The sequence below is a fragment of the Plectropomus leopardus genome, chromosome 11 (genome assembly GCF_026936395.1).
Source record: "Plectropomus leopardus strain MGB_pleo_1.0 chromosome 11, ASM2693639v1, whole genome shotgun sequence".
Classification (NCBI taxonomy): domain Eukaryota; kingdom Metazoa; phylum Chordata; class Actinopteri; order Perciformes; family Serranidae; genus Plectropomus; species Plectropomus leopardus.
Window position 1 is genome coordinate 29,516,809 of NC_142186.1, and position 11,906 is coordinate 29,528,714.

The 11,906-nt window shown below is 40.1% G+C and overlaps 1 protein-coding gene and 1 pseudogene across 1 annotated transcript; both read right to left on the reverse strand.

Moving 5' to 3' along the window:
• Positions 1 to 3,472: 3,472 nt before the first annotated feature.
• Positions 3,473 to 4,272, reverse strand: LOC148188301 (uncharacterized; annotated as a pseudogene).
• Positions 4,273 to 9,457: 5,185 nt separating this feature from the next.
• On the reverse strand, positions 9,458 to 10,275 carry LOC148188302 (uncharacterized). The gene has a single exon (XM_088084993.1). The coding sequence runs from the start codon at positions 10,273 to 10,275 to the stop codon at positions 9,472 to 9,474; it is 804 nt and encodes a 267-aa protein (XP_087941119.1). The 3' UTR covers positions 9,458 to 9,471.
• Between the last annotated feature and the right edge of the window lie 1,631 nt (positions 10,276 to 11,906).

Sequence of the window (11,906 nt, forward strand, 5' to 3'; positions counted from 1 at the left end):
GAATTTCATGTCATGGACAATACCATAATCAGAGCAGCACTGCAGGGACTGAAGACCACAAGGTCATCCGCATACATAATATGATTGACTAAAGTATTGCCTATCATACACCCAGTGTTACAGGTGTTTAGGCAGATAGAAAGGTCATCAACATACAGATTAAAGAGAATTGGAGAGAAAATTCCCCCTTGTCTGACCCCAAAAGGGGCAGAGACATGCCAATACATAAAATTGGTTTTATGTTTGTTGTTTAACTCTGGTGGATGAAGTACCTTAGAGACAGAATTTTGAGAATGATTACTTTTATTTTTTTTTAACATGTACACCATCTTAAACATGGAGTGTACATTACAATAGAAGAAAAACGAGGTCCTCTCCACAACTTCAAGGATTTCAGGAAAACCTTTGACCTCCAGGGCAGACACACTGCACTTGACAGCTGGTTTACAGCAGTTAGCAGCCAGAATGACGGATGACAGCACATCAAGTCACTGATGACCAGACGAATAGTAATAATAGGAATATTCATTATTTTAGTGAACAAAATAATTAAAAGATCAACCTTTCAATCCATTTACTTGTCATGTGAAATCATAAGAATGTGATTTGTGTAAATAACTGACAGAAAAATACATATGTCATTTTACTGATGTGATTATATGTTAGAATCTACAATCTATGCAAATATAACTCACATTAAAACTACAAACATTGCAAAATAACAAAAACAGAGCTCTCCAGGTTTACCTTAATCTTTGGCAAGTTCAGCAAACAGCGTTTGGTTTTATATCCAAGGTAACCAATGTACAAGAAAAGTTTAGGATACAGTGTTATGAACAAGTAGTTTGTCCTGATTGTGTGCATATTGCATGCAACAGTACATACTTTGTGAGGGCAGTACCTACTAAAAGTAAAAAGTGTACAATTTGGGGTGCAGCTGCAGACATAGATATTGAGAGACAGATGGGAGTCTGGAAATACTCTGGAATTTTTCACAACCAGATGATCAACAATGTACTTTTGTAAGGTTGAAGAATGACATTTTTATTATAATTTCATATCCAGTAAACAGCACTTGGATGTCATATACATGATAAAACATGCAGAAATCATTATTGTTTTATTTTTTTTACATTTTTTATTAATTATTAAATCCAATTTTATGCAACAATGACCCTAAACTGTGCATATTTGTGAATGGGAGGAAACCGGAGAACCCGGAGTAAACCCATGCATACACGGAGAGAACATGCAAACTCTACACAGAGAGAGAACCAGAGTACGAACTGGTCATCCCTCTGTGCGGCTACAGTGCTAACCACTGCGCCACCGTGCAGCCCTGTGAAACCACCTGTGAATAAGTCAGTGTTTCCCACATAATTTAAATTTACCTGTGTGTATATATATATATACATGGTGTTACCACGGATAAATTATTGTGTGAGAAACCCTGTAGGTTGAAGACATTGTGTTGTGGAATTTGGACAGACAGAAAATACCAGCAAATAGCCAATTACCCCTCACACTGCTGGCAGGTAAGGAGGTTTGCTGGGAGGAAGCGTGGTGAACCCTTACAGTACAGCATGGCTCACTGCCTAAAGTTCATGCTCATAAGTGAGGGATGGAGCATGCATGGATCCGTAAACTGAAAGTTTTGCCTTCTGGCTCAGCTCCCTTCTCACCAGGACAGTCCGGCACAACACCCGCATCACTGCTGATGCTGCGCCAAACCACCTATCCACCTCACGCTCTATTTTTCCCTCACTCATGAACTCGAACTCCCTCGCTTAAAGCGTTAAGCTCTCCCGCTACCCAGAGGGGGCAATCCTAAGTTTTCCGGCAGAGAACCACGGCCTCAGATGTGAAGGTCCCGACTCTCATCCCGACCGCTTCACACTCGGCTGCAAACCACCCCAGTGCATGCTGAAGGTCAAAGTGTGAGGACGCCAACAGAACCGCATCATCCACTAAAAGCAAAGATGCCATTTTGAGCTTCCCAAACCAGACCCCTCCCTCTCCCTGGCTGCGCCCTGAGATCCTGAATATCACAAACAGAATCGTTGACAAAAGGACAACCCTGGAAGAAGTCACTGGTCACACCACCACTGGTGAAGGAGACCGTCACCAACAGCCTTTTGTAAGCCAAGTACTGGCAGCCGCCTTCACACTAGAGGCTTTGGATATCGTACCGAACTTAAATAACATTTGCTGGTATTTTTATGACTGCCTATTCCGCAACACAAAGCTAAATTAACCCAGTTTATTCACAGATGGTTTCAGTGTGATTAATCTGAAATAAAATGATGCTCATCCACATGTCCATCCTCAGTCTGCCAACCGCTCATGGATCCTAAAGTTGTGCAGACACGTGTAGTCCGGATGGCCCGAGTTGTTCTTCACTGGAAACTTCATGTGGTTGAAGACACTTTTTTCATGATCCTGAGAGACGAGACACAAACAGAGAGTTAGTTGCGCAGTCAAAAAAAATCAGAGGACGGGAATTAATATGATATAGGATATAATGAGTAGGGGAGACCGGTGTTCGCTGTCACACAGCTGTTTTCTGGTCCTCTGAATGTCCCAGAATCATAAATGTCACATAAAAATGTTTGCTTTCTTTACTTAGACTCATCTATTATGTTAAAACTGAGAGTCACAAACTTCTTTGCTGAGGGTGAAATTTCAGTTGTATAGTATGCAACAAACAACTTGGCAAGAAATGTTCTGCAAATTGCAAGAAATTAGTAGATTTAGGGAATTATATTTAACAGTAGCTGGGGAAAATTTACAAAACTATATTCTTCATGATCATAATTATTCTATTTTTACTATATTTTATTATTATTCTCACACGGCCCAATCGCTCCCAAAACCTAATGACAGCCTTTTTTGTTCTAATTCAGCGTGATGGCTTCAGATCAGAAAATGATCTTTAATCTCTTTTACTACTTATCTCAGTTTATTTTTCTCCGAGTCTTCAAATGTTTAAATTAATATAAATTCATTCAGTGATACATTACAAAGGGCTGTAACCCAGTTCAATAAAGGGCTTAAAGGAACTTTCCACTTATGCGTGAAAGTATCCAAAAAAATTTAAATTAACATCATGTCAAAAATGTTGTTTTGGGATCGATTTTTTTTCTTGTACATTTAGAAACTATGTGGTTTTAATAGCAAACTTATCAAAGAATATTAATGGCCATGACTTAATATTATATATTGTTAAGCCCAACCATAACCCTGTTTACATTCATGTTACAAAAATATCAGAAATCTTTCTCACACAGCTGAAAAGAATCCCCAAAGCTAAGATTTACTTGCCACAATACATATATGAATATTTTACAACATAAACCTTGTTGCTCATCTTACTGAGTGTGTTTTCTGCAGATTTCTGACAGAAACTTACCTTGTCTGTGCGATAATAATAGCGTTTAAGAGGTGTGGAGGTCTTGCAGTGAAGAAATGTAAATTAGAAAACGTCCTTCAGGATGCTACGTCTGCTTGTAGTAAATCCTCCAGCGTTGTAATAGTCATTCAGTCGTTGGTCTTGACTTGTCAGACTTTGCTTGAAGGAGGTCCACCTTTCATATTGCTCCTGAGTTTTGCATGCGTTTCTTTCTTCTTCGCTCTGTGGTCCTCGTACTTTTCAGCCCAGTGTCCAACTCTCAGTCTTTCCCGAACCCACTGCAGGCCCCCCTTGGATCTGGATGCCTGGGGTTCTTCTTCAGGCTTGGGACCTGATTTTGCAGCAAAGAGCTGATAGACATCTGGGCCGGTCTTCTCCTTGATGGGCTTACTGTCAGTTTTTTCTCTGACCCAGTTGTTGTAGAGAGTTTTCTTTCTCACCTGAGCAGACTTCAGGTCAGAGGTCAAACTCTCTGGGTCAGCTTTGTCTCCCACCGTTGACAGAGGGCAGAGTTCAGCGGCTGTACTCAGACCGTACTGCCTTTTGAACGCCTCTGCCATCTCTTTCCACAAGAGCTCCTGTTTCTGCAGTTGGTCTTGTTTGATTTTGTCCAAGGCCTCCTGCCTAAGCTTCTGCACAGCTTCTCCTTTCTGTCTCCTCTGACTTTCCTCCTCTCTCACACTCTCTCTGTCTCTCTCCGTCTTGGACTTCTCCATGGTCTCCAGAGCAGCGACTCTTTGTCTGCGCTCCATCTCCAGTGCTTTCAGCTCTTGAAACATTTGTCTTCTGCCCTCCATTGGGGTCAGTTTGACAATGTTTTTTGCGAGCTGAAGTTCAGCAAGAAGATGTTGTGTTGAAGTCATCTTTGTTGTTATGTTGGCTCTCTAACACGCAGGCGATACAACCTCGTTGTTCTCCGTCCAGAAAGTTTGTGGTAATTTTTCTTGTGATGACTTAAAAAAGAGATCAGATGACGAAACAATGACGAAATGCTTTATAGTGAACGTTCTAATTACGTCATAATGGAACGAGTCGAACGTGTGGCGCACGGGCACGCGCGCTACACTAACGCGCGCACACTGCTGTTTTCCGAATTTAACTTCAGACAATTTGTTGAGGCGAATTCAAAGTACTTTACACTTTACAAAACATTAAAAAAAAAAAAAATACGTTAAGGTCCATTAAAACGCATTAAGTAACATACAAATTAGGTGTAGTTTTTTAATAAATGAATAAATAAATAATGGAAAACAATACAGTATTATAAAAAGCCGTCATTATCATTGTCAGTTTTATTTATAGAGCCCATTATCACAAAACATGGTTTGCCTCAGAGGGCTTTACAGTGTACGACATCCCTCTGCCCTTAGACCCTCACATCACCCAAGGAAAAACTCCCGAAAAAGAACCCCTGTAACGGGGGGGGGACGGGACCTCAGGAAGAGCGGTAAAGGATAATGAGGGATCCCTCTTCCAGGACGGACAGACGAGCAATAGATGTCGTAAATAGCAAATGAAATACAATCATGGCAAAAAAGGAAAGAGAAAGCGAGAGGGGGAGAGAGGGGGAGAGAGGGGAAGAGAGGCACGGCAATAATAGAAACAGATGCATGTCATATTACAATAACGGTAAGTGTGAAATTAGTAATTGCACACTATGATGATGTTGAGAGAGATGATAACAGTCTCATGCATATGTTGAAAGGGAGGTGTCCAAAGGCAAGATCACAGCATCGGCGCAACCAGGACCAGACCACGATCAGGGCGAGCGAGGGGCACAGTATCATTGGTCCACAGACACAGTAAGGCTCTGCAGCTGACGGACTCAGTGGAGTGCTGCTGCCCCCATGTGTTTAAACAGCGGTCTTGCACCCACAAGGTGTGGGAGATCTGTGCAAACCATAGAAAAACACTCTTATTACAGTCTTCAGAGTTACTTTTGAAATGTTATAGGTTACAGATTACTAGTAACCCTTTTAAAAATGTAATAAGCAATCTAACTTTTTTGTTACTTCATCAAAGTAATATAACTTATTAGGTACATTTGATTACTTTTGATTTCTTTTCCAACAAATCTTTTAAATTGGGTCCTGAAGTTGAAAAAATGTCCAAAAAAAAAACTGTGCCAAAAGAAGCCATTCCCACACGACAAAAAGATGCAGTGCAACAGAATGAATGTTATATTCTACATATAAGCATTTTACCACACACAATGTAAACACCAACATTTTGATTAGTAACTGTGATTTAATTGCATATTTTTTTCAGTAACTGTAACAGATTGCAATTCAAGTATTTTGTAATTTATGAGAAACTGAGTGCAGTGTGCTCTGAACAAAGCCACCTTCACTCTATCTGTACATGCACCAAACCTGCGAAGCAAACTGTTTGCTTGAGCATATAGAGAACGACATTGCCTGTAAATGTCTTGGTCATCCTTCAACTGATCTGTAATGAGATGCCCAAGATACTTAACTTGGCTCATACATCTCAAGTTATTACCTGCCAATTTGAAAGTAGGAAACATTAGACATTTGTCCTCCTTTGTTCTGCAGATCATGACCACACTCTTATCTGTAATGAATTTCATGTCATGGACAATACCATAATCAGAGCAGCACTGCAGGGACTGAAGACCGCATACATAATATGATTGACTAAAGTATTGCCTATCATACACCCAGTGTTACAGGTGTTTAGGCAGATAGAAAGGTCATCAACATACAGATTAAAGAGAATTGGAGAGAAAATTCCCCCTTGTCTGACCCCAAAAGGGGCAGAGACATGCCAATACATAAAATTGGTTTTATGTTTGTTGTTTAACTCTGGTGGATGAAGTACCTTAGAGACAGAATTTTGAGAATGATTACTTTTATTTTTTTTTAACATGTACACCATCTTAAACATGGAGTGTACATTACAATAGAAGAAAAACGAGGTCCTCTCCACAACTTCAAGGATTTCAGGAAAACCTTTGACCTCCAGGGCAGACACACTGCACTTGACAGCTGGTTTACAGCAGTTAGCAGCCAGAATGACGGATGACAGCCCATCAAGTCACTGATGACCAGACGAATAGTAATAATAGGAATATTCATTATTTTAGTGAACAAAATAATTAAAAGATCAACCTTTCAATCCATTTACTTGTCATGTGAAATCATAAGAATGTGATTTGTGTAAATAACTGACAGAAAAATACATATGTCATTTTACTGATGTGATTATATGTTAGAATCTACAATCTATGCAAATATAACTCACATTAAAACTACAAACATTGCAAAATAACAAAAACAGAGCTCTCCAGGTTTACCTTAATCTTTGGCAAGTTCAGCAAACAGCGTTTGGTTTTATATCCAAGGTAACCAATGTACAAGAAAAGTTTAGGATACAGTGTTATGAACAAGTAGTTTGTCCTGATTGTGTGCATATTGCATGCAACAGTACATACTTTGTGAGGGCAGTACCTACTAAAAGTAAAAAGTTTGCAGTTTGGGGTGCAGCTGCAGACATAGATATTGAGAGACAGATGGGAGTCTGGAAATACTCTGGAATTTTTCACAACCAGATGATCAACAATGTACTTTTGTAAGGTTGAAGAATGACATTTTTATTATAATTTCATATCCAGTAAACAGCACTTGGATGTCATATACATGATAAAACATGCAGAAATCATTATTGTTTTATTTTTTTTACATTTTTTATTAATTATTAAATCCAATTTTATGCAACAATGACCCTAAACTGTGCATATTTGTGAATGGGAGGAAACCGGAGAACCCGGAGTAAACCCATGCATACACGGAGAGAACATGCAAACTCTACACAGAGAGAGAACCAGAGTACGAACTGGTCATCCCTCTGTGCGGCTACAGTGCTAACCACTGCGCCACCGTGCAGCCCTGTGAAACCACCTGTGAATAAGTCAGTGTTTCCCACATAATTTAAATTTACCTGTGTGTATATATATATATATATAGATATATATATACATGGTGTTACCACGGATAAATTATTGTGTGAGAAACCCTGTAGGATGAAGACATTGTGTTGTGGAATTTGGACAGACAGAAAATACCAGCAAATAGCCAATTACCCCTCACACTGCTGGCAGGTAAGGAGGTTTGCTGGGAGGAAGCGTGGTGAACCCTTACAGTACAGCATGGCTCACTGCCTAAAGTTCATGCTCATAAGTGAGGGATGGAGCATGCATGGATCCGTAAACTGAAAGTTTTGCCTTCTGGCTCAGCTCCCTTTTCACCAGGACAGTCCGGCACAACACCCGCATCACTGCTGATGCTGCGCCAAACCACCTATCCACCTCACGCTCCATTTTTCCCTCACTCATGAACTCGAACTCCCTCGCTTAAAGCGTTAAGCCCTCCCGCTACCCAGAGGGGGCAATCCTAAGTTTTCCGGCAGAGAACCACGGCCTCAGATGTGAAGGTCCCGACTCTCATCCCGACCGCTTCACACTCGGCTGCAAACCACCCCAGTGCATGCTGAAGGTCAAAGTGTGAGGACGCCAACAGAACCGCATCATCCACTAAAAGCAAAGATGCCATTTTGAGCTTCCCAAACCAGACCCCTCCCTCTCCCTGGCTGCGCCCTGAGATCCTGAATATCACAAACAGAATCGTTGACAAAAGGACAACCCTGGAAGAAGTCACTGGTCACACCACCACTGGTGAAGGAGACCGTCACCAACAGCCTTTTGTAAGCCAAGTACTGGCAGCCGCCTTCACACTAGAGGCTTTGGATATCGTACCGAACTTAAATAACATTTGCTGGTATTTTTATGACTGCCTATTCCGCAACACAAAGCTAAATTAACCCAGTTTATTCACAGATGGTTTCAGTGTGATTAATCTGAAATAAAATGATGCTCATCCACATGTCCATCCTCAGTCTGCCAACCGCTCATGGATCCTAAAGTTGTGCAGACACGTGTAGTCCGGATGGCCCGAGTTGTTCTTCACTGGAAACTTCATGTGGTTGAAGACACTTTTTTCATGATCCTGAGAGACGAGACGTAAACAGAGAGTTAGTTGCGCAGTCAAAAAAAAAAAATCAGAGGACGGGAATTAATATGATATAGGATATAATGAGTAGGGGAGACCGGTGTTCGCTGTCACACAGCTGTTTTCTGGTCCTCTGAATGTCCCAGAATCATAAATGTCACATAAAAATGTTTGCTTTCTTGACTTAGACTCATCTATTATGTTAAAACTGAGAGTCACAAACTTCTTTGCTGAGGGTGAAATTTCAGTTGTATAGTATGCAACAAACAACTTGGCAAGAAATGTTCTGCAAATTGCAAGAAATTAGTAGATTTAGGGAATTATATTTAACAGTAGCTGGGGAAAATTTACAAAACTATATTCTTCATGATCATAATTATTCTATTTTTACTATATTTTATTATTATTCTCACACGGCCCAAACGCTCCCAAAACCTAATGACAGCCTTTTTTGTTCTAATTCAGCGTGATGGCTTCAGATCAGAAAATGATCTTTAATCTCTTTTACTACTTATCTCAGTTTATTTTTCTCCGAGTCTTCAAATGTTTAAATTAATATAAATTCATTCAGTGATACATTACAAAGGGCTGCAACCCAGTTGCATAAAGGGCTTAAAGGAACTTTCCACTTATGCATGAAAGTATCCAAAAAAATTTAAATTAACATCATGTCAAAAATGTTGTTTTGGGATCGATTTTTTTTCTTGTACATTTAGAAACTATGTGGTTTTAATAGCAAACTTATCAAAGAATATTAATGGCCATGACTTAATATTATATATTGTTAAGCCCAACCATAACCCTGTTTACATTCATGTTACAAAAATATCAGAAATCTTTCTCACACAGCTGAAAAGAATCCCCCAAAGCTAAGATTTACTTGCCACAATACATATATGAATATTTTACAACATAAACCTTGTTGCTCATCTTACTGAGTGTGTTTTCTGCAGATTTCTGACAGAAACTTACCTTGTCTGTGCAATAATAATAGCGTTTAAGAGGTGTGGAGGTCGTGCAGTGAAGAAATGTAAATTAGAAAACGTCCTTCAGGATGCTACGTCTGCTTGTAGTAAATCCTCCAGCGTTGTAATAGTCATTCAGTCGTTGGTCTTGACTTGTCAGACTTTGCTTGAAGGAGGTCCACCTTTCATATTGCTCCTGAGTTTTGCGCATGCGTTTCTCTTTCTTCTTCGCTCTGTGGTCCTCGTACTTTTCAGCCCAGTGTCCAACTCTCAGTCTTTCCCGAACCCACTGCAGGCCCCCCTTGGATCTGGATGCCTGGGGTTCTTCTTCAGGCTTGGGACCTGATTTTGCGGCAAAGAGCTGATAGACATCTGGGCCGGTCTTCTCCTTGATGGGCTTACTGACAGTTTTTTCTCTGACCCAGTTGTTGTAGAGAGTTTTCTTTCTCACCTGAGCAGACTTCAGGTCAGAGGTCAAACTCTCTGGGTCAGCTTTGTCTCCCACCGTTGACAGAGGGCAGAGTTCAGCGGCTGTACTCAGACCGTACTGCCTTTTGAACGCCTCTGCCATCTCTTTCCACAAGAGCTCCTGTTTCTGCAGTTGGTCTTGTTTGATTTTGTCCAAGGCCTCCTGCCTAAGCTTCTGCACAGCTTCTCCTTTCTGTCTCCTCTGACTTTCCTCCTCTCTCACACTCTCTCTGTCTCTCTCCGTCTTGGACTTCTCCATGGTCTCCAGAGCAGCGACTCTTTGTCTGCGCTCCATCTCCAGTGCTTTCAGCTCTTGAAACATTTGTCTTCTGCCCTCCATTGGGGTCAGTTTGACAATGTTTTTTGCGAGCTGAAGTTCAGCAAGAAGATGTTGTGTTGAAGTCATCTTTGTTGTTATGTTGGCTCTCTAACACGCAGGCGATACAACCTCGTTGTTCTCCGTCCAGAAAGTTTGTGGTAATTTTTCGTGTGATGACTTAAAAAAGAGATCAGATGACGAAACAATGACGAAATGCTTTATAGTGAACGTTCTAATTACGTCATAATGGAACGAGTCGAACGTGTGGCGCACGGGCACGCGCGCTACACTAACGCGCGCGCACTGCTGTTTTCCGAATTTAACTTCGGACAATTTGTTGAGGCGAATTCAAAGTACTTTACACTTTACAAAACATTAAAAAAATACGTTAAGGTCCATTAAAACGCATTAAGTAACATACAAATTAGGTGTAGTTTTTTAATAAATGAATAAATAAATAATGGAAAACAATAAAGTATTATAAAAAGCCGTCATTATCATTGGTACACAGACACAGTAAGGCTCTGCAGCTGAGGGACTCAGTGGAGTGCTGCTGCCCCCATGTGTTTAAACAGCGGTCTTGCACCCACAAGGTGTGGGAGATCTGTGCAAACCATAGAAAAACACTCTTATTACAGTCTTCAGAGTTACTTTTGAAATGTTATAGGTTACAGATTACTAGTAACCCTTTTAAAAATGTAATAAGCAATCTAACTTTTTTAGTTACTTCATCAAAGTAATATAACTTATTAGGTACATTTGATTACTTTTGATTTCTTTTCCAACAAATCTTTTAAATTGGGTCCTGAAGTTGAAAAAATGTCCAAAAAAAAAACTGTGCCAAAAGAAGCCATTCCCACACGACAAAAAGATGCAGTGCAACAGAATGAATGTTATATTCTACATATAAGCACCAACATAAACACCAACATTTTGATTAGTAACTGTGATTTAATTGCATATTTTTTTAAGTAACTGTAACAGATTGCAATTCAAGTATTTTGTAATTTATGAGAAATTTTTTTTCTGCAATAGAAATAAAAGAAAAAGCTGCTAACCTCTCTGTAAAGGATACAGTGCACAGAGTTGGGAAGCTACTTTGAAGCATCGCTTTCCAAATTACAACTGACTTCACAGTGGAATTAAGTTGTATCAAATCTAGTTTGGTTAACCAAAGATACAAAGAAAAAGTAGTTCAGACTACATGTAAAACAAAATTAGGAGTTTATTGCAATAGTTTCCCACTTTCTCACATCATACGTTAAATAGAAAAGTAAAATACCCTACTATTCGTGGGAAAGTACAAGGAATGTCAGTCTGGGTGGAGGTGTTGCTCTAACTGGGATCACTCAGTTAGCCAGGAAACCTCTAAAATAGCATGCATCAATGTCTCTGAACATTTGTTAATATAAAGTATTTGTCAGTATTTAAGACTGATGAATGGAGAGGAAATTAGTGTATCTATCTATCTATCTAGCTATACACACATACATACTTAGACTGCATAAAGATATGCAAGGCCCACTGTATGAAAATCAATAGCATTAAGAGCAATAACGTATCCCATATACGGCCGCTGCTATCCTGCTCTGGTGACGTACTTTGCGGCCAAAGTCTGTGCAATAGCAGTCCTTGTGATATCAAGTTCTGGCGCCTTCTGACCAGTTGCAAGCAGCACTTTCAACACTCGTGCACACTGATTGGCACACACAGCTGTC

What these genes read in the sequence shown, in the direction of transcription:
- LOC148188302 (XM_088084993.1), bottom strand. Translation starts at nt 10,275, where the DNA reads ATGACTTCAACACAACATCTTCTTGCTGAACTTCAGCTCGCAAAAAAC.